Consider the following 19,477-nt stretch of genomic DNA (forward strand, 5'->3'; position numbering starts at 1 on the left):
ATGCGCAAATGGAGTCCGTAATAATACAGACCAATGAAAGTTTTGGAAAAGAATCCGCCAGTCTACAAACTCAAAGCAGTGCATCTGGTTAAAAAAGTCCGAAAACAAAATAGGTGATAATAAAGTTTATTAGATTATGAATGTATTTGGATACTTGTGTCATTATTTTTTATCGATTTATACATAAAGTAAGTAAAAAAAACACGATACCTTCAAGCTATAATCAACCAATCGAATAGGATACACATCGCGAAGTAAAATCACTAAACCAAAGAGAGAATAGTTGATTGAAACTATTCAGTTTATAAGGGGTTGCCTGAATGAATGATCATCAAGGAAAACACGATAGGACAAGATTTGAAGCAAAGATTCATCGCATTTCCTTAAGAATAAAGTCATTTGCCTATCCACTATGATCACAGTTATAATTAGCGTATGCATTATTAGATAAGTTATTACTTATTAATCATAATTACTGTATACGTGTATATTGTATATTTATAGGTATTCTATAATATGTGTGTTATGTATTTACAACGTGGTTATAAACAAATATTTTCACAAAATTAAATACAATCTGGTTTAAAAATCTATGACTAGCAGTACATCAAAATGTCTATCAACTTACTAGTCTCAAATAGTTCATAATGTTATTCAATAACATTCATTACGAGGTGTAATAGAAATGAAGCCACAACGACTTTAATTTTCCTAATATTAATAGACTAACAAGTAAATAATATAGAGTATTACTTTGCAAAAAGCTTTCCTACGTTTCATATTTAATACACTGTACATATCATGTTTATTATTATGGATATTTTCAAGCATTGCCGCTACGTGGTGATCCCAGACAGATTCAGTTTTTCGAGTTATCCGTAACAGGAGTGCGTCAGGTTTGTAAAGCATGCACGCACGATCTTGGAACCAAACCTTTGTGTTCACCTCTTGAACAAAGTAACCACTTGTTATCTACTTCAAGAATAACAGTTAGCTTTTCACCTTCGCTGAATGAAAGATGACCATTGTCTGATGGTAACCTATGGGTGAGTGTCTTGACTTCTCTGAAACGGATGTACAAAACAAAAACTGTGAGTACGAAAATAATGACAAACATTATAGGAAACTGGTGTAAATAATCAGGAACTTTGGCATTATGACTAATTGAAATCGTGCATTGTTACCCACTTGAGAGATGGTTTTGTCGTTCCTATTTTAGCATTTCGTATCACCGTTGTAGGTCTTGGCAACGAGGTAGATGCAGCTCGTCTATGAGGGGATGTTGAATATTTTTCTTTGGTACCACCACCATGTGGCGGCTTGTATGGTAAAGAACTCGGCCTTGCAAAATGAGTTCGTGGAATGCCACCTGTGTCCTGGTCAAAACGACTGGTTCGACCACCTGCTGAATCTTTACGGATTTCACTGAACTGTTTATTCACGGTTTTTTGTCCAATAGCAGGAGATTTTTTCAACAAAGGTATACCAGTTGTCGCTGATTTCGCACTTTTTGGAATGGGAGTAAGCACGTTAATAACCTGTTTGGTAGGGGAAGGCAGCAGTCGGGGAATTTTTGATTTTCCCGAATTGGTTGGCGTTCGGGCTGGAGATTCGGGTGATCGGGTGACAAGTTGCTCTTTATTTTCGTCTTTTCCAATCATGAGCTCCCACTTTTCCTGCAGTTTTTTGAATTTGATACCACAGGATAAAATTTCCTCATTTTCAACTTTACCAGTAGAAATTGCTGGAGATTTAGTTTTGGCTGAAACGTTTTCAAGAGCCCCCACCTTCAACGGCGAATGTTCAAGGCTATCGGTATAATCTTCAGAGTCTTCTAGAGTTAGCTTGTCAAATGCTTGGATCAATTTTGAACCAGATGGAAGATTACTCCAACGTTTTTTAATAGTGTTGTTCAAGTCAGCCTCATGCAGGATACCTTGCATATCTCCCCCTTTTGCATAATCTACACAGGATCGTGGCCTTACCTTGACAGGACTACCAATATTGTTGAAAAATTCTCGTTTACTGGGACCTCTTACTTCTGTTGAATCAATGGATTTCAGGCCTACAGTAGCCTGCAAGTATGAAACACAGTTGTGAATTTTAGTTACTAATTATAATATTCATACGATGAGTTCCGGCCTTCTACCCCATTGATATTTCTGCACGATTTTTGAACTATAACCAATGAATGAAAAGAGGGACCTACGTTTGTCGCATGATTGTTCATGTACCCCAAGCTGTTGTGAAGTTGACGATACTGATACAGCATATCCAGTTGGAACGGGCACAGTGCAAGAGGTTGAAGAATGTCCAAAAGTGCATCCACCATTTCTCGGGCATTAACGCAAGCGAGAGAACTAACAAATAAACTATTTCTGGAGTAGTGCTTTCGTAGGATAGATTCCCTTGTGCACAAATATGCGAACCAAGCATCCAGTGCCCTTAAACTGATCGAAAAAAAGATATGCTATTAACTTTGACAGAAAAACTATGATCGCACACTGATGTACTTCTGCGTGCACACATAATATTAACAAATTCACATTGCAATTTTACTGGAGCCCAATGTACTATAGTAAAAGCAAGAATATTCGGTTTGGCAAACACCTCGGACGTTTCGAATGAGAATATTATGATGTTTCAATTTACCGAAGGCAGACTTTTGTAAAAATTGATACAATCAGTCCAGTTTTTCTACTTACTTTAGCAGGCCAAACACAAATGCGTGGAACTTAAGCATTCCTTCGGTGATAAAGTCTTCACCATTTATCTTTTGTACCAATTCGTTGAGGGTTTTAGTCAATGGTCCTTGCTGAGAAGATGCCTCAACTACTTGCCAAACACTATTAGCTAAAGGTCCGAAAGATGAATTAATATTTGGCCGCAAACCGTTGCACATGATAGCATATAGAGCAGGGCACAAGTTACTCAGACAGAGCTGGGCGCACTCGTTTCTATTATCTTGAACCTGTTCATCCTTGACTGTTTCTATACGCCAGTAGTTTAATATTAAACCCACCGACTTGTTGACAGACTTGAGCATATCTATCAAAGAAAACAACAGATTTCACTTACATTATTCAGTTACAGTACACAGAATGGTACAGATTGTATGTTGCACATACAGGTGAATAAGCTATAGTTATTGTTAAAAAAATGTCACACTGTAAGAAAACTGAATCTATAAAGTTATGAAATGCGACTTACCACTTTTTCCATTCATATTGAAAGGTTTCAATTCACTGCTGCCACTGGGAGACTCGGCAATAGATGTCCTCCCTTCCTCCAGTGACTGCTTATTTGCTATGAAACTAAGAGTGCAACCCTGAAATTAAATGTGTTAGGCATGATAGATATTAATATATGTTTTTTTCATTTTCGAAATGTTATATTATCTTATGAAGAAGTAAGCAATTTGAGGTGGATAGAGTTTAGAGGGAAAAAATTTAAGTCAATTCACAATCTTAAACTTAAACCACTTCAACGACCCATATGAGAAAAAAATACTGAAATTAATTAGACATGTACCTTGTTACAAGAGACTATATCCCTCACTTATACGAAAGTTAGATGCATAAAAGAAATAGCATGGGCAATCTCTCATGAAAGTTTCCACACATAAACTATGCAGTAACAGAAGCATCCTCTCACCTTATTTTCAAGAAATTCTTTTCTTTGTTGTACTGCAAAGCTCACAGTTTTTTTCTGAGATTCCATCATCTCAACATTTTTTACTAAATCTTTATTCATATTTAGTCGTAAGAATTGTCTGACATAGGACCTGAGTCTTACGTCTTGGTCTTCGCTATCGCCGTCGCTACTTTGTGAAGAAAACCCACTGCGCCTTAGAAAATCTTCCAACTGGATAATTTCATCGCTGCATTCAGTTGGATACAGTTCTGAATTGATACGATTTTCAGATTCTTTCAATCTCTCTAAATAAAAAAAAAAAAACAAAGATTCGTGTCATGAACAGAGCATCGGCAGGAATTTATTTATTACAGGTACAAAGTGTTAACATAATATTTTCCAAACCTGCATAATACAGGCGCTCTTCTACTTCATCAACATCTTTTTCAGAATCAATCAATCTGCGAATTTGCTGTGACTGATGATCGTTGTTGAGATAGTAAGGTTCTTGCAGAGACATCCTTTTATTTGTTTCAGGTGTGACTTGTTGATTTCCGACCTCTTTGAGACCTCCCATCTCGAACATGCTATATCTCTTGTTATTAGAGAGTTTGTTTTTTCTCAAAATTCCTCTGGGAAGGGGAGGCCGAGGCGGTGCTTTTGTGTTGCAATGAGTTTCGCGGTCTCCGTGAGGCAGTGAAATGGACCGTTTAGGCAGGACTGGTGCGTTAATCTTTGGTTTACAGGAGGGCCTGTAATGCTTTGCATCTTGGGACGTCAGGCTTGCTTCGGAACTGGCACTGTCATACCGATATAAATAGAGGGGATTGCTATTATTTGGTACACCTTGCTGATTGATCAATGAATCTGTTAAAATTGTTGAGGATCCTCTATAACCTGAAGATGGTTGAGTGCCTATACTACTGGCAGAGGAAATATTATCAGGAGTAACCTCATCGATAGTACGAGCACGGTGCCGCATTTGCGGAGATAAACAGAATAGTGGTTTTTTTGTTTCCTCCGCTAGCTTGATATGCTTTGAGGCTTCGGGAACGTCGTGGAGAATTCTTTTATATTCCGCAGGTAATAGAAATGTCAGGGATTCCCAATCTTTGATATGTGAGAATCCACGCTGCTTCAAGGCGTCGAGGTCATTGCAGGAGAATGGCCTGCCGGACTTGTTGTACTTTCTCCATCTACTGCGATCCCTGTCGAAACACTGAGGTCTTAACGTGACTTTGTCAAATTTACCCTGGCCAAGTTGCAAAAACGACAAGTCTGGTAGAGTGTAATTTGGGTAAATAATATAAGCCGGCTTTTTTGCAATGGTAGTTTCACAAATCGATGGGTAATTTTTGTCATTGGTAAAATAGATTAATGATGTTTGGACGCTGTTGTCCTCGACTTGAGTGAAAACCTGTGTTCCAGTGGTTTTTGAAAGTGGCAAATTCTTAATGGCAAAGTTTATCTGTTCTGTATTTGATTGCGTCACAGCATCTTCCAAAAACGAATTTTCGTGTTTTTCGCACCCACTGCCGTCCATAGATTCAATTTTCGAAATGCTCTCTGACAATTCTTCAACAGATGCAGAGGACTGTAATTCTCCTTCAAATTCCTCCAACAACGGGGATTGCTTCCTTACAATATTGTCAGAATCTTCACCAGCAAAAGTATGCTCTGTTCCTTTATTATTGTAATAGTCAGACTTTACCCAATTTATAGAAAAATCATTTTCCAAAGTCAAATTATTACAGGTATTATTGATATTACGCTGATGTATTTGAGTACGAGTTCCGCTACCACTGCCACTTTCACTGTTACTTGTTGGCCAACCACTGTCGCTAGCTGAGCCCGATTGATCGAGTGTCATACTCATGCCCTCCGCACTCATACTTTTTTGCTTCATGAAACGTTTCACAAGGCTCAAATTTTGAAGCTTCTTTTTTGTCGAAATGTGGTCTATGCTCTCAGAACTATCTTCATTGATCGAACGATTGATTGACCCTGAACTTTGCAAATTGCCCACGTGATGATTTGATTCGGCAGAATCAACCTAGAAATATGTAGAAATCCACCATACATCAAAAATTGGAGCGAGTAGGTTATTGCAATAGGTTTTATGGGCTCCATTCAAATTATAAAGGTTCAGAGTACGTACGGAAAAGTTAAGAGGATACCGGCTCAGCTCTCTAGTTTGCGTTAGGTCTGGTAGACTCAGACTTTTTTTATTCAAATTTAAATTCAGGTGTCCGTTTTCTTGAAGAAAATTGGGCATTGTATTATTGTTGCCAGATGGATGACGAGTCATAACATTATTTGCTGATCCATGTTTTAAGTTACTCCAAGTGGTGTAGACTTTAGAGTCTGATTTTGCCATTGACAAGCCCAACATATTTTTCAAGTTCAACTTTTTGTCATAATAGAAATCTGGGATTTGACGAATATTTTGTTTTTCTGTAAGACAAGAAACATCATATGTGATGAGCAGATTAGCCACTTCAGTTACTTTACACTATAAATTCCATTTTCACCTAAAAATCATCAAGTCGGATAATTAATATTCAATTGAACATCACCTTGATTTTCAAAGTCTTGCGAACCATCGGAATACATAGTCATACTCCCCTCAAAAGCAATTGTGTAGTTAATTTTGTTGTGTGCTTGGCACGTCAGTAAAACGTCTTCACAGTCCAGGGAGTCGACGCTGTAGCTGCCACCTGGTGGCAGAACAGGTGTCTCCTTGACAGGAGAGAAGAGTAGTGACGACTTGCATATGGACATGGTATCTGTTGTCGAACACGCAGAATCTTCTCCCTTGGGAATAAAATTTTGTGCAATGAACTTTAACTTCCAGTTAGAAATGCAGAGTATACAAATATTGTGCACCTACCATCAGGGCTCTCTGTTACTATTTCCTCAAATAAGAAGTACATAAATGAAGAGGCAATACTTATACTACGTTTGAATACTGATAACCTTGTGAATTTGTGCATTGCCACAGCACAAGCAGATAAATTTACATGTATTCTATGTGAAACAATTAAATAACCTGATTTCTCTTTCTTAGCTAAGTAAGATGATTCAGGTAAGTTTACATCGTCGTGCAGAGGTATCTCCCAAGAATAAAGTTGTAATAATAATACACATTAAATTAGACACAATGTAAGAATAAATAGATCGTTTCAACGATTTTCTAAAACTATGCCCTGTAAGAAGAACGACATTTGTTGTCTGAACTTTAATAGCAATGGTGAATCATGCGTAACGCTATTTGGGAGTTAGGGAATGGCGGAGAATGGCAGACCCACCATAATTCCTTCCACTTTCAGTTAACAGCTTTGACTTAAAAATTGGCAATATTTCTTCAGACTTTTCGTATAAAAGACTCATTCATAGTAACAAAGAGTGGGGTAGAGGAGAAGGAGAAGGCACAAGATGTCACATGTTCGAACAATAAGTTAAGTAGGCCACATCTTCAAAATACTAGCATGCACATGTATCATACATGCTTATAAGCGGTCAGGTCTTCAAATCCTACCTGGCTGCTAGTATGGGGGCTGATGGGAGAATCAAAGTCAAGTTTTTCCATCATAGAGCCAGACATGCTGGCATATCTTTCCCTTTGATAGTTTGACTGGTACAGCAATAAAAATAAAACAACACATTGTATATCTACGCAGAAACCATTGTTTATACAAGTAATTGATTTTGACACATACAGTCAAAATCGCAATTGCGAAAATGAACAATATTGAATACTACTGATTGTCTCACCTCTGAGTGCTGCACAGGATCGGTACATATTACGGGAAGAGTGAGCAAAGAGTGGATGTCTGCAGTCCGGAAACTTTCCATATCAATTTCAGCAAAATTTGCATCAAGGTATCGACACTCGGCATCATATCTCAGGTCGTCACAAGTATATGAAGCAGATAGCGAGGACAACACACTCGAGTGTACATGCAGCCCTGTGTCCCTGTAACTAAATTATGATTCTAATTTATCTTTCAATTTATCTTGAAATATGCAACAAAATTGACCTTGCATACAGTCTGAATGGTAATGCTATTGCACACACACATTACATATAGATGCTATGTATACTTTACCCACAATCGGCGAACCATTGATAATCCATGTTGTCGTGTACGAACTCTGAAGTTATGAGATCTTGAGACGACGGATCCATGGATGGGTTGGAATTGCAGTCAGATCCAGGTGTATGTGGTTCATCCATGACAGCATCCCCTGACCCACCTTTGACAAAGTTAAATATACATCTATATCTGATATGAGAATAATAAGTTCCATTACTTTTTACTGTACCTATTCGCACGCTAGAATGATTCTATTTGCATGGAATTTGTAAAGTAAAGCACCTGGCATGCTAGTCATAGTAAGATGTTGCGGTATTGTGCATTTTCTTCAATACGAAAGCAATTAGTTGTAGTCACTGAAAATTGACAAACAGTAGGTGACCGCAGGATTAAGTATTTATAGTCCTATTCATGCCATTATCGACGTGAGTGAAAACGTGGAATTGCCAGTTTCGTTTATAAATGATAATTGTATTGGTGGCTGCGTACAGATGACTAGTCTCAGTTGAACGCCTCAGAAGCTACACAATTATGTATGTACAGTGTCTATTTGCAAGGTAAAATGATCCCAATGGAATCACATTGGTTTCTCATAAAAGGTTAGCATGAGCCCATTCTACATTATACTATTGCGAAACACTTGCAGGGAATCTCCTATCCCCTTGCTATCTGAGCCCCACATTCTACTGGAACGTGGACTGAACCCTTATTGCGAACTTTATTCACCGGTCATGAAGCCTGTAATTCCTTTCATACAAACCTGTTTTCTGGTTGGTCAATTGGATACAACTGTAACGGAATCTAAAGGCGTATGCGATGAATATACTAACCTCTCTACGTGACAATGCAGATCGATTTACTACGCACGTATATATCATTGTGTTATAAGCGCACGCGGACGCGATGAGGCACCATCTTCGGCAAGACTGTCGATATCAACTCAGAGCACATGTTACGCTTGTTTTTTTCTCTTTGGACCAATATCCTCTTCAGAAAATAAAAACCAAATCAAATGTCTTAGTAAAGATTCATTTTACGCACAAAATGTGTCAAAGACAACGTCTGTAGATATAAATATGTATGTATACCTATATTACATACACAAATTGATGTCACTTCTTACCCCTGATTCGCAGATTTGACTATTCGCACTATTTTACGAATAAGAATCATGCGTTTATCATGGGACACATACAATGCGAGTATTTGGCAGTATCGCGCATTGTATCACATTTTGAAAAATTTCCTACTCCTTTTACAACGTTACAAATGATACGAAAGGCGAGAGTTGGTCGATGATTCCGCCACTCCGACGAGAGGCCACTCGCGACGCCGTTGACTTCCAGAGCCACAGAACATACAGAATTCCACAAGCCATAAGTAGAATGCAGAAGCCATGACGAGACGACGCTACGGCTTCTGCACACTTCTGCAATCTCCTTACGGCTTCTGAACTTGACACAAAAATCCATTGTCCATATTCCACAACCATAAGATATCGTAAATCCAGAGGAACAGCCCGACGCGTGACAAGTAACAGCCAATCAGCAATTGACTTTCTATTGGACCTTGTATGGGTACAATGGAGACTTTGCCGTAACTTGCTACTGTTTGATTAGAGTCGCCCGAGTCCGCTGCATTTACGCTCTGTGTGACAGCGAATAAGAAGCACCAAATATGACAAGAAGCGGAAAGTTCCCTATGCAGGAGTAATATTAGGTTTACTCCCTGTCGCTACGCTTGAGCGAAACATAAAAACAACTGATTGTGAAATCCACAGTGATGTGCCATTTCACTTCACGCCAGAGTTCTATCCCATCCATGTCATATTCTTTTTACTCTTGCTTTCTAGCAACTCGATAACTTGCCTGACGTCACGTGACCACCGTTCTTTTTTGGATTTTTTTGAACGCAATAGCGTGACTCACATTAATAGCTATGCCCATGGCCATTGATTATAAATGGATATAAGCAGTCAACCAAAGAAAATCAATTGAAGCTCATCGTAGCCAGGCGAGAATCTGCACAAGGTGTATGGGTACGAAAAATGTCTACCACCACCGACTCTGCTGTAGTCTCATGAGCCAGTTGGTAAGTACAGAGCACTGCCGTTACCTTCGCACCCTCGCCACTGATTTTAAAGGAACACTTCATACGTCAGAAGTCAGTAGTTATGGCAGTAGCAGCTCAGAAATCACACTCTCTGAAATAGTTGATACAAATTGTGGCAATCCGTACTTAATTACTGATTATTCAGACTTTAATAATTATGTTCCGGACAAACTTGGCGTTGAAGAAGCCAAACTTTAACGGTCATGAAAAATTTTGAAACGGTTCGAAAAAATAGCTTCAGCATACAACATATTTTTTATAAATCTAAAGATTATCTGTGAGAAAGTGAAAGATGCAACTCTCATTGTCAAGGTACTAAATGTTCCTTCTCAAAATGCAATAAAATGTTTCTCAAAAAAGCTGATTACATGCACATGCACTATAAGCGTGCGTGCAATCGGTGTATGCTAGCGTCCCCGTATATGCATACGACGATCAGTGTCATTTATCTGGGTTTTGCGGCACTACTACAAGTATATATATCTGGAATCATGAGGACGATTGACTCCACACTATGTGTTGAAAATACATCGCGCCATACCTATATGTTTCTTTACACATGTATTATCTGGTTGAAAGATTCAAATTCAGTCGTCAAATGATGTCTATTTCGTCAAATAATAATAAAATAAATATTCGTTAATCTAGGTATTTCTGGGCTTCTATGCGAATCTGTTAAACTTATAAGAATTGATATTTCTTGTGTCTGGATATTTAAGTACGTGTGAAAGGTCTAATTTTTCTGCATTAAGATGGTTGAGGTTTCCCTCCGTTCTACCATCTGCAAAAACGTCTCATTAGTATAGCTTATAATTTCTTCGTCTATGGGTATAAAATTAATGTTGAAAAATTGAATTTAGAAGAGATAACCGACAATATCCTGTGTGAGAACGGTATGTGCAAACGAATATTGGTATATTCTACAGAAAAAAGCGTGTCTCTGATCTTTGATCCCGTTTCCAGATCTTACTGGAATTTATTGTCATACCTCAGAAAATTTGATTTCTTCGGCCCTTATGGAAAATAATATTTTCAAGTGATTATCTAATAAAATTTGCGAACATTCAAACGTTCCTCTCATGTTCACCATAGACAGGGAATGCCTAAATCTGGAATATTTCGTATACGTTCTGAAATTACAAACTAAATTTCTTCCATTATCCTTCGACATTCAATGCTATGCAGAGCATAATGCTGCCCATAGGCAATAGAAGCTCGATATTTAGCTGGTTCCTACCTTACCGTCGATCAGGCAGATTTCCTGTCATACGTGTATATCAACACTAACAAAAGTCACATCCTCCCCACAGCGCCGGGACGGAAACGAGGAGTAAATTGTACTCAGGCATTTATGGATTCAATTCGTGCGTTTTTAATGTAAGTACATTTAAGTATTCACCGCCCCTGACTTTGGAGTGGGTTTACTTGGTGGAAGGATTTGTTATCTACCAATTTCTGATAATTTGCCACTCCTACTGCTCCATGGGTGCGCAACTGATACAAGCATTTACTGTAAAATTCTGTATAGTTACGCCAACTGATTCGTGGGAAATATTGCGCTAAACTATAGCCATGTAAATATATATTTATCTTTACACAAAACACCACCTTTTTGAACGGAGCTCATTGTCCTTAGATACAGAATTACTACGACATACTTCACGGATTATCATTCGAGATAACTTGAATTGGAAAATTCTCTATAGTCGATTTTCCTTATCAAAATACAGAAAAAGAATCATTCTTAACCATTTCATTTTGAAGGTACTATATACGACTACATGTGTTACTCGTGTGTAGCTATAATAGATATCAAATTGTGTGTTATATTCAAGGAAATGTAGATTAGCTTACGTTTCTGTAAAATACAGTCACATTTCTCGCTCAGCTTCCGGTTATATGGGCGATGACGTCGCTTTCGTTTATTGCCTGACGGCGAAGCTGATCGAACCGGGCGCACGGGCTTGGACAGCGCTAGTTCGCTGCGCCCAACTGAAAACTCTGCTATCTTCATTATGACGCACAAAAGAAGCACTAGCATCATTTGTTTACACACTTTGCAATGTCTTATTGCTACAGCATTATTGTCACTTATCTATCTTTCCACGAAATTCCGATTTTGCTCACACGTACTACTTCTACAATGTACGCACCACCCTACGGATACATAATATGTGATTTGGGCGACACAACACAGACAGCATAATTGTATTACTCAGTAATAATAATTGCTAATGTTTTGACTTTAATAACAGTGGATGATTTAATTGCTGTTCTTGCTATTATTATACCTCGCGAATTGTTGCACACATTATACGTACGCCTATATGTATAGTACATACGTTAGACAGCTCAGAAATGAGACTCAACTGCCCGTTTCAGGGGACGCGTAGGTAAACAATTTTTTGTCAAGATTTGCGAAAGGTATTAACCAACACGTTGAATTTTTATAAAATATGAGAATCCAACTCTTGATCAAGTTTCAGAACACAATCTTGAGATCCGTGAATTTTTTACATTAACTTAGTATGTCGTATTCTATTATTGTTTTACTCCTACGGGTGTGGTCCGTTCCCTGCTCTAGTTGCGAAAATCGGTAATTAACACTTGCACTCGCGTACGGCAAATATAGTCATAGATTAGACCAGAGTATATAGATATATATATATATATATATAGTGAAGGCAATAGGATACGGCCGGGCTGTATGTAATACTGTCCGCTTGTGTACGACGGCGATGAATGCGATAACGCAATATTAGTAGGTACTGCGGGCTACTCTCTGAGTCAGACTGAATCGCGATGGCACAGCGGCGCGGGAGTTCGTCTGCACACGACCCGACAGCACGACATGGCATCACGACGATGCACGGTTTAATCTCTATTAATAATACTCTCGGGCAAGAAATAGAGCCTGTATACTCGTTGCGCGTTACAGCGTCCTTATGCTCGTGCGGCGGCAGTGGTGGCGATTGTATATGTAGTAGTGTTTTTCCGCCCGCGCTCGCCGACGAAAATCATAAAATTTTCGAAGTCGTATGCGGCACATGGAATAAGTAGTTATATACGAGCCAACACACTCAGATTCCCATGATTTTCGATGATTATCAAGTTTTCGGAAACTTATTACGATTAACGTTTTATACCTTTTTTGCGTTTCATCCGCATTCAAGGCTTAATACCCGCAAAGTACGGCTCGAACGAGATTATCGGAATTTAGAAGGGACCTTAATTGTTTGATTCACAGGGTGTTTCGTGACTCTATTGTGGGAAATTGTTTACTCCGCAGTATATGCACACATGCTGAGCATATGATATGGTCTACCGGTAACGACATGGACGATCAGTTTTTTAAGTTTAGTTCAAATATAAATACGATGTTGCATTATTGGCATCACAATATATTATACCTGAGATTGGCGTACGCCTGTTACTCATACAATTCACACACGTCTTTCAAATTGTAATATCGTAATTTCATATTTGGCGGTACAGTGCGCCATCTTGTTCTGTAGTTTCATGAATGCATAATATTGTAAATGAATTTTTTTCATTGCGTTGCGTCACAACTGTCACAGGCGTTCTGATTGTTAATTAGCCCAAGACTCGATATTACGTTATGAGATTGAAGCTAGTTTCGAGTAAAATTTGCAGCATCATGAATAAATATTTGCCGAATTTCAGAAAATGCTGCAACAAATTACAGGCACGTTTAGCTGCCAATTTAATATACTAGCTGTAGCCTAGCTACGGGTGGTAAGGTATGTTAGAATTTCATAATTACAAACATATTTGATCGCCGCTCGTAACAAGGCCACTGTCTGAACAAGATATACAATGACACCAAAGAATATTGAGATACGAAAAGAAAGTTTGTATTTTTACGGTTGATGCTAAGAGTTTCGGGTGATTCAACATTGAACAATTTATTATATACAAATAGTGATAATAATAATAACAGCAACAACAATGGAATTCATTGGCTCTGACTATTATTCACCACGATAGCTTCAGCGTAGGACTATTACAGCATACGAATTTTCGGAAAAATATTTTCGTTTGATTTTATTATAAGCCGTTGAATGTTAGATCACCCTGCAAACTGTTAGAACCAGGCGCAGGACATTAATATTTTTCTAGGTACCTCCATATTCCTTGACGGTGCCAACTGGGTAATTCATCACCGCGGATAGTTATACTATAGTATATGGCCAATAACGTAGTACAGCTTACCCCCGACCCTATCACCTGATCCTCGAATCACATCAGTTACGGGAACCTGGAACGAAAGTATTAAATATATTTCATCACAAGTCAATGTGATAATGTATTATTATGGGCAACCGCTATAAATTTCAACTATTAGAATGGTATAAGTATATTTGGCAACATATTTTAGAAATTTCTCATCGTTTGATAAACGATGAACCGATTGGAAAGGAGGACTTTAGTATGTACATACGTATATATTATTATTTTGAGAAATAACAATATATATTATATTATGTTATGAATATATTTTGCATCTCCACTGAAGAAAAGATTGATTTGGAATACAGGTTTTCACATGCGACAATTATACTGGTATCGGTACACTGGCACTTCATTGCTGTAGAACGAAATAGTACCATGCGTATCGATCATAGGTAAGATGATTTGAAATTGGATGCAAGATTTCTTCTATAGCTTATATACGTTTAATTATAGTGCGAAGGTTTAGCTATTTTTGAGATTCCATTACCAAACGATTGTAGTGCTTCAACATGATACTACTTTTTTCATGGTTGCGACATTGTTCGGCGAAGCAATAGTTAAAACCGTAGACTTGCAGTCTATGTTATAAATATAAGAGGCAAGTCAGCAGAGCTGTGCATGAGCGGACAAACAATTGCAAAAACAAATAAGTTGCCCTTCACTAGATCATAATATAAATTACACAATAAAATTTACATGATGGCATTTTTTATTATCTGCATAGGGCATTTCTAATGGATTGTTTTTTGCAAGTGCTATATGAGAGAAATTGATCTGAATGGTAGGAGGCTACAAAATGCAATGGTACTTGTCGGGAAGCATGAAAGCGTAACTTGATGGCATGAAGGAGTGCTGAAATATCGCTGATATCTGTTAGGGTATATGGGATATAGTCTTGCAAACGAAACCGAAAAGGGTTGATGCAAGTGTATCACTATAAAACTCCGTACGGTTTGGAATACCTCATGTGTGTAACTGAGAAACATGAGCCTTGAGGTGAAAGGGTAAATACGTATACTTACGTCTATCGCAAATTCATTCCATTACTTCTCTACTATAAATTTACAGCAGTAACAGTATCGATGAAGTACTTACACTCATAATTGTGGATTGTGGGTGGTCTTAGGCATCAATATTCCTTTCAATATGCTCCTCGGAGTCATCACATTTCACACCGTTGATCGATTCATGCGGGAAGGAGGTATCAGTGTAAAAAAATATACTGCAGTTTTATTACGGATCTGGAAAGTACATGATTACGTGAACCTTGTGAACAAGTGGATTCGGGGATGCATTCTGAATCACTGGAAACAGCCCCTCCCAACTTGCAACAGCCCTATGTAGGTACGGGGCGCGCATGCTCATCGCAGTTCTTGTTCTACAACTGTGATGCGCGGCTCATTTTTCCTTTTGTTGAACCAACCCTTTAGATAAAACGTAATGCAATCACGTCTTCTGTTCATCTTAGTTCGTAGAAGACTGGCTCTTGTTATCGTTTTGCCGTTTTGAAAAACATTCCGTGATAAATTTAAACCGTAATTATATCTGAAGCAATTCTTTCTCAATTTAGTCTTGGTTTTGACTAAACCGTTGTTTTGCATCCTGGAACACCTACCCTTCAACCTTCGACCAAATAGCTTTGCGAACATTCGCTTGGCTACAGCCAGGGGTGTATGTATACCTATGGAGCATTCCACGTGTAATTGTCATGGCCAAAACCCTCACTCTCTCAGAACCGGTTTAAACTTTGAGTAATCATTTATAGATTCTTATTCAAAGACGCTTATAAGGTAACAGTCAATGATATTATAGTTGGAAAGTCGACACCGTCCGAGTTTCAATCCAGGATAACTCAACAAAATGTAGGTAATACAAACAAATTATGAATAAAAAAGTTTAAAAATGACATGCAAAACAATCTGGTGGCAATTAAAAGTGGATAAGAAACACTAGATTTAAATTTTTTTAAAGATTGTGCTTTTTTTGTTGCGAATTTCAGAGATCACTCCGCTATCAGTGTAGTGAATCTTGTACGAATTTCATTACAGGACCGAGTTCAGTCTAAAAGGCATGAACTTTTTGCTGAAATAATTTGAAAAAAGTAGTGATAATTTTTCAGCGCGTACAGAGAACTTGAAATAAACAAAGTACAAAGTCGAAATTTTTTACAAAAAACCGTAGTCTTTTAAAAATCAGGAGTTTCCTGTTTTGGATTTTTCTAATTAATACTCAAGAAAATATTTCAAGTTCCAAATTCACTCCGAACGGAAACTGTTTTCGTATACTTGCTAAGCTCTAAATATGTCTCCAAATAGCGATTTACCAAAAATCCCACATTTTCTTACTAGCCAACAAAAACATTTCACAGTTTGAGTTGGTTCTACGAGGATGACGATCATTGCCTGGTCCATAGCCGGCAACTTTCATGGGGCTTGTGTGAAGGAACTCCACACTCGGATTGCCGATTATGTGGAAATTCCACACCCTTAACGTGACTTTTATTCATGTAAAAATTACCTGCTACGGTAGTTTGCTCGCAACTAGAATTCCCTAGAATAGATTTTAAATGAATTGGTTGCAATAAAAATTGCATAGTCATACAAATTTCCGAATATTGGAGTGACTAAAGCAAAATCGGAAAAATCGAGAAAGAAACCAGATTTTACAACGACTTTACCCCCCCCCCCCCCCCCCCCGCCATCCTTGCTAATTCTACACCCTCAGTGAAGTCAAGTTGCCGGCCTTGGCTTGTCCATTGCACGTTAACTGGCCCTTATAGTTCATTTGAGGGCTTCAGGTATGCCGGAGTACAGTGAATTCTGACCTCCCGCGGTTTAGCGGTGAGAAATGATTTCCGTGGAAATGAGAAATGATGTTGACTCCGGTAACGACTAAGGCTAAGTTCACACTGGTGCTGCGGCTCGGATGGGCGGTAACGCGGTAACTAAACAAAATGCATGAAATATATTGTTCACTAGATTTCAAGCATTTTGATTGGTTACCGCTCGACCGCGTTCCATGGCACCGCATCCATGTGAACCTAGCCTAACCCAGCGAGATGAGACTCAATATTTTAACATCTAACTCACGGTTTGGTATCACGTTATATTCAGGTCAAAACCACTGAAACATAATAATACTAGAACGCTCACTGCGGTGGTGGAGGTTCCGGAGAGAGAGCAGAGAGAGCCTGCTCGGGGGTGAAAGGCTGTCTCTTTCTACTGGTTTCTACGCATGCGTGGAACAGCTGTCTGAAGCACGGTCTTACATACAGGGTCCTGCAACGAACTGAAATTTGAGTGGTGGGGGTAGCCGCGTTATTGTCCAAATTTTTTGTGCCACTACTGGCCACTACGCAGCGCTGTCAGTTATTCATAGGCACGGTCTTACTCGTCTTACTTCATGTGCGTAACATTACAAAGTAAGGTTATATTCGCCAAATAATAATAATATTGAGCTTATGAATAAATCGTAGCGCTGCTTTTGTGGCCACAAGTTGTGCTTTTGTTTCGGACGGGAACTGACCACCCCCCACCACGTTCGTTGCAGGACCTGTATGTAAGACCGTGAGAAACACACAGATAGCGGGCTGCCAGCAGAGTCATGCGTGCGCGCATGTGACGGTCACATCACGAACTTCCGATAGAATGCTACCAGCAGAATAGCAGATACCAGCCCAGGGTAGCGTTTCATGTAGCATCCGATCATGCAAGATGCATGTTTCTGCAGAAGAGGTGATCTTGCAGATAAACTATACGGGTCTGTCTGATGTCACTCGCTACAGTATATAGACGACAGGATTGCTGTAATTCTACGCAAGATGTCGTGCTGCAGCCCGAACCGAAAACTTGCACGTTTTCAGGCTTCCACATATATGTTATGGGTGCATTCTGAAATCAGCTGACAGCGCTAAAAACTCCCTAGGACAGAGGCAAAGCGACCCACAAACCCGCCGGCACAAAAGAGATAAAAGATTGTTGACAGCACTGAGAGCTAATTTCAGAACGCACCCTATATATATATGCGAACCATATTTGGTGCGACAAATTTGGCGGGAAACTCGTGACTGAGTGCATGTCCGTGGTTCTTACCCCCTGAGGATGCATATACACCACATATTACATACATCACCTGATATTATTTTATGCGGTAAGTACAGTTTTGAAGTTATTTTTCGTGAAATCAGATGCGTTTATAGAGATTCGACTGCTTTTTCATGTCCATGTGGGTAGTTATATCCTTATTTTTGCAATATTTGGTAAGCTTTCATAAGTTATATTTTTCTTACGATATTATTCTTCCCACGTACTTTACGAGAACGTATGTATTTATTAAAGTGAAACTTTTATTACATCGCCACAAGATCGCCACACATTTTTTCGTCCGACTATCGCGTCACGTAACGCGTGACGGGCGGCCGCAGAGTGGAGGTAAAGTGGTCGGAGCGGACGGGCGGCCGTAGAGTGGGGGTAAAGTGGTCGGAGCGGACGGGCGGCCGCAGAGTGGGGGTAAAGTGGTCGGAGCGGACGGGCGGCCGTAGAGTGGGGGTAAAGTGGTCGGAGCGGACGGGCGGCCGTAGAGTGGGGGTAAAGTGGTCGGAGCGGACGGGCGGCCGCAGAGTGGGGGTAAAGTGGTCGGAGCGGACGGGCGGCCGTAGAGTGGGGGTAAAGTGGTCGGAGCGCGGAGTGGTAAATCTTGACGAAAATTTTCAGTTGCATGCGTACGATCCACGGTCTTCTACACAGGTCTTGCAACTAGGCAAGAAGCTCAATAGGAGGCAGTGACTCCACTATTGAAGCAATATCCAGGTGGCGTTGCGATCGAGGGATGTATAAACATAACCTCTACAATTCTTGAACTTTATCATTCACGGTGACCGTTCTATTATTCTACGCCACGGTTTGAATTCAACGCTCGTGTAAAGCGCATGCGTGACTATCGTTATCTTTGTCGCACCGGGTATCCCTCGATCGCAGCGACCCTAGCGGCTTGGCACGTCAAGAGGACCACGTCGAGATTCACAGTTGCAAGACCTGTGTATAAGACCGTGGTACGATCCGAAGAAAAGTTTCACTTTCATCGTGGTTTCATACAACCACTCAACCGTTTTTTTTTATTTGTGATTTACGGAAATTTTTGACCTTATACTGTCAATAGTCTATTAATAGTTGCTATCAACAGTCGTATATTGTCGAATTCCTTTATATCGTCTGTGTAAATTTGATATTTTTTTTATTTCATATTAATTTATATAATCTTCCACATTATTGACAGCTTTTACGATGATTAAACTAAAACGAAAGGCTTTTACAGACCTCACACAACGCCAAGCCGAACCTGGCGAAGCAATACATGAATCATGCATGTTCTGCGGCAGTAGG

At 39.3% G+C, this 19,477-nt stretch overlaps 1 protein-coding gene across 10 annotated transcripts; it reads right to left on the minus strand.

Moving 5' to 3' along the window:
• Positions 1-781: 781 nt before the first annotated feature.
• LOC124404560 lies at positions 782-15,410 on the minus strand. 10 transcript variants are annotated; one of them, XM_046878831.1, is made up of 14 exons: positions 15,192-15,410; positions 14,076-14,121; positions 7,743-7,890; positions 7,408-7,615; positions 7,172-7,267; positions 6,210-6,447; positions 5,792-6,087; positions 4,039-5,686; positions 3,655-3,938; positions 3,211-3,328; positions 2,706-3,048; positions 2,210-2,450; positions 1,189-2,075; positions 782-1,064 (listed from the first exon to the last, which is right to left on the minus strand). In XM_046878831.1, exons 1-14 carry the CDS (start codon positions 15,195-15,197, stop codon positions 893-895), a joined length of 4,731 nt encoding a protein of 1,576 aa, XP_046734787.1. In that variant the 5' UTR covers positions 15,198-15,410; the 3' UTR covers positions 782-892. The 10 variants fall into 10 exon arrangements, with proteins under 10 accessions (XP_046734787.1, XP_046734760.1, XP_046734750.1 ...); XM_046878804.1 differs by lacking the exons at positions 14,076-14,121; positions 15,192-15,410 and adding an exon at positions 11,697-12,262 and having other exon boundaries at positions 3,655-3,902; XM_046878794.1 differs by lacking the exons at positions 14,076-14,121; positions 15,192-15,410 and adding an exon at positions 11,697-12,261.
• Positions 15,411-19,477: the final 4,067 nt, after the last annotated feature.

This window comes from Diprion similis, chromosome 1 (assembly GCF_021155765.1).
Source record: "Diprion similis isolate iyDipSimi1 chromosome 1, iyDipSimi1.1, whole genome shotgun sequence".
Classification (NCBI taxonomy): domain Eukaryota; kingdom Metazoa; phylum Arthropoda; class Insecta; order Hymenoptera; family Diprionidae; genus Diprion; species Diprion similis.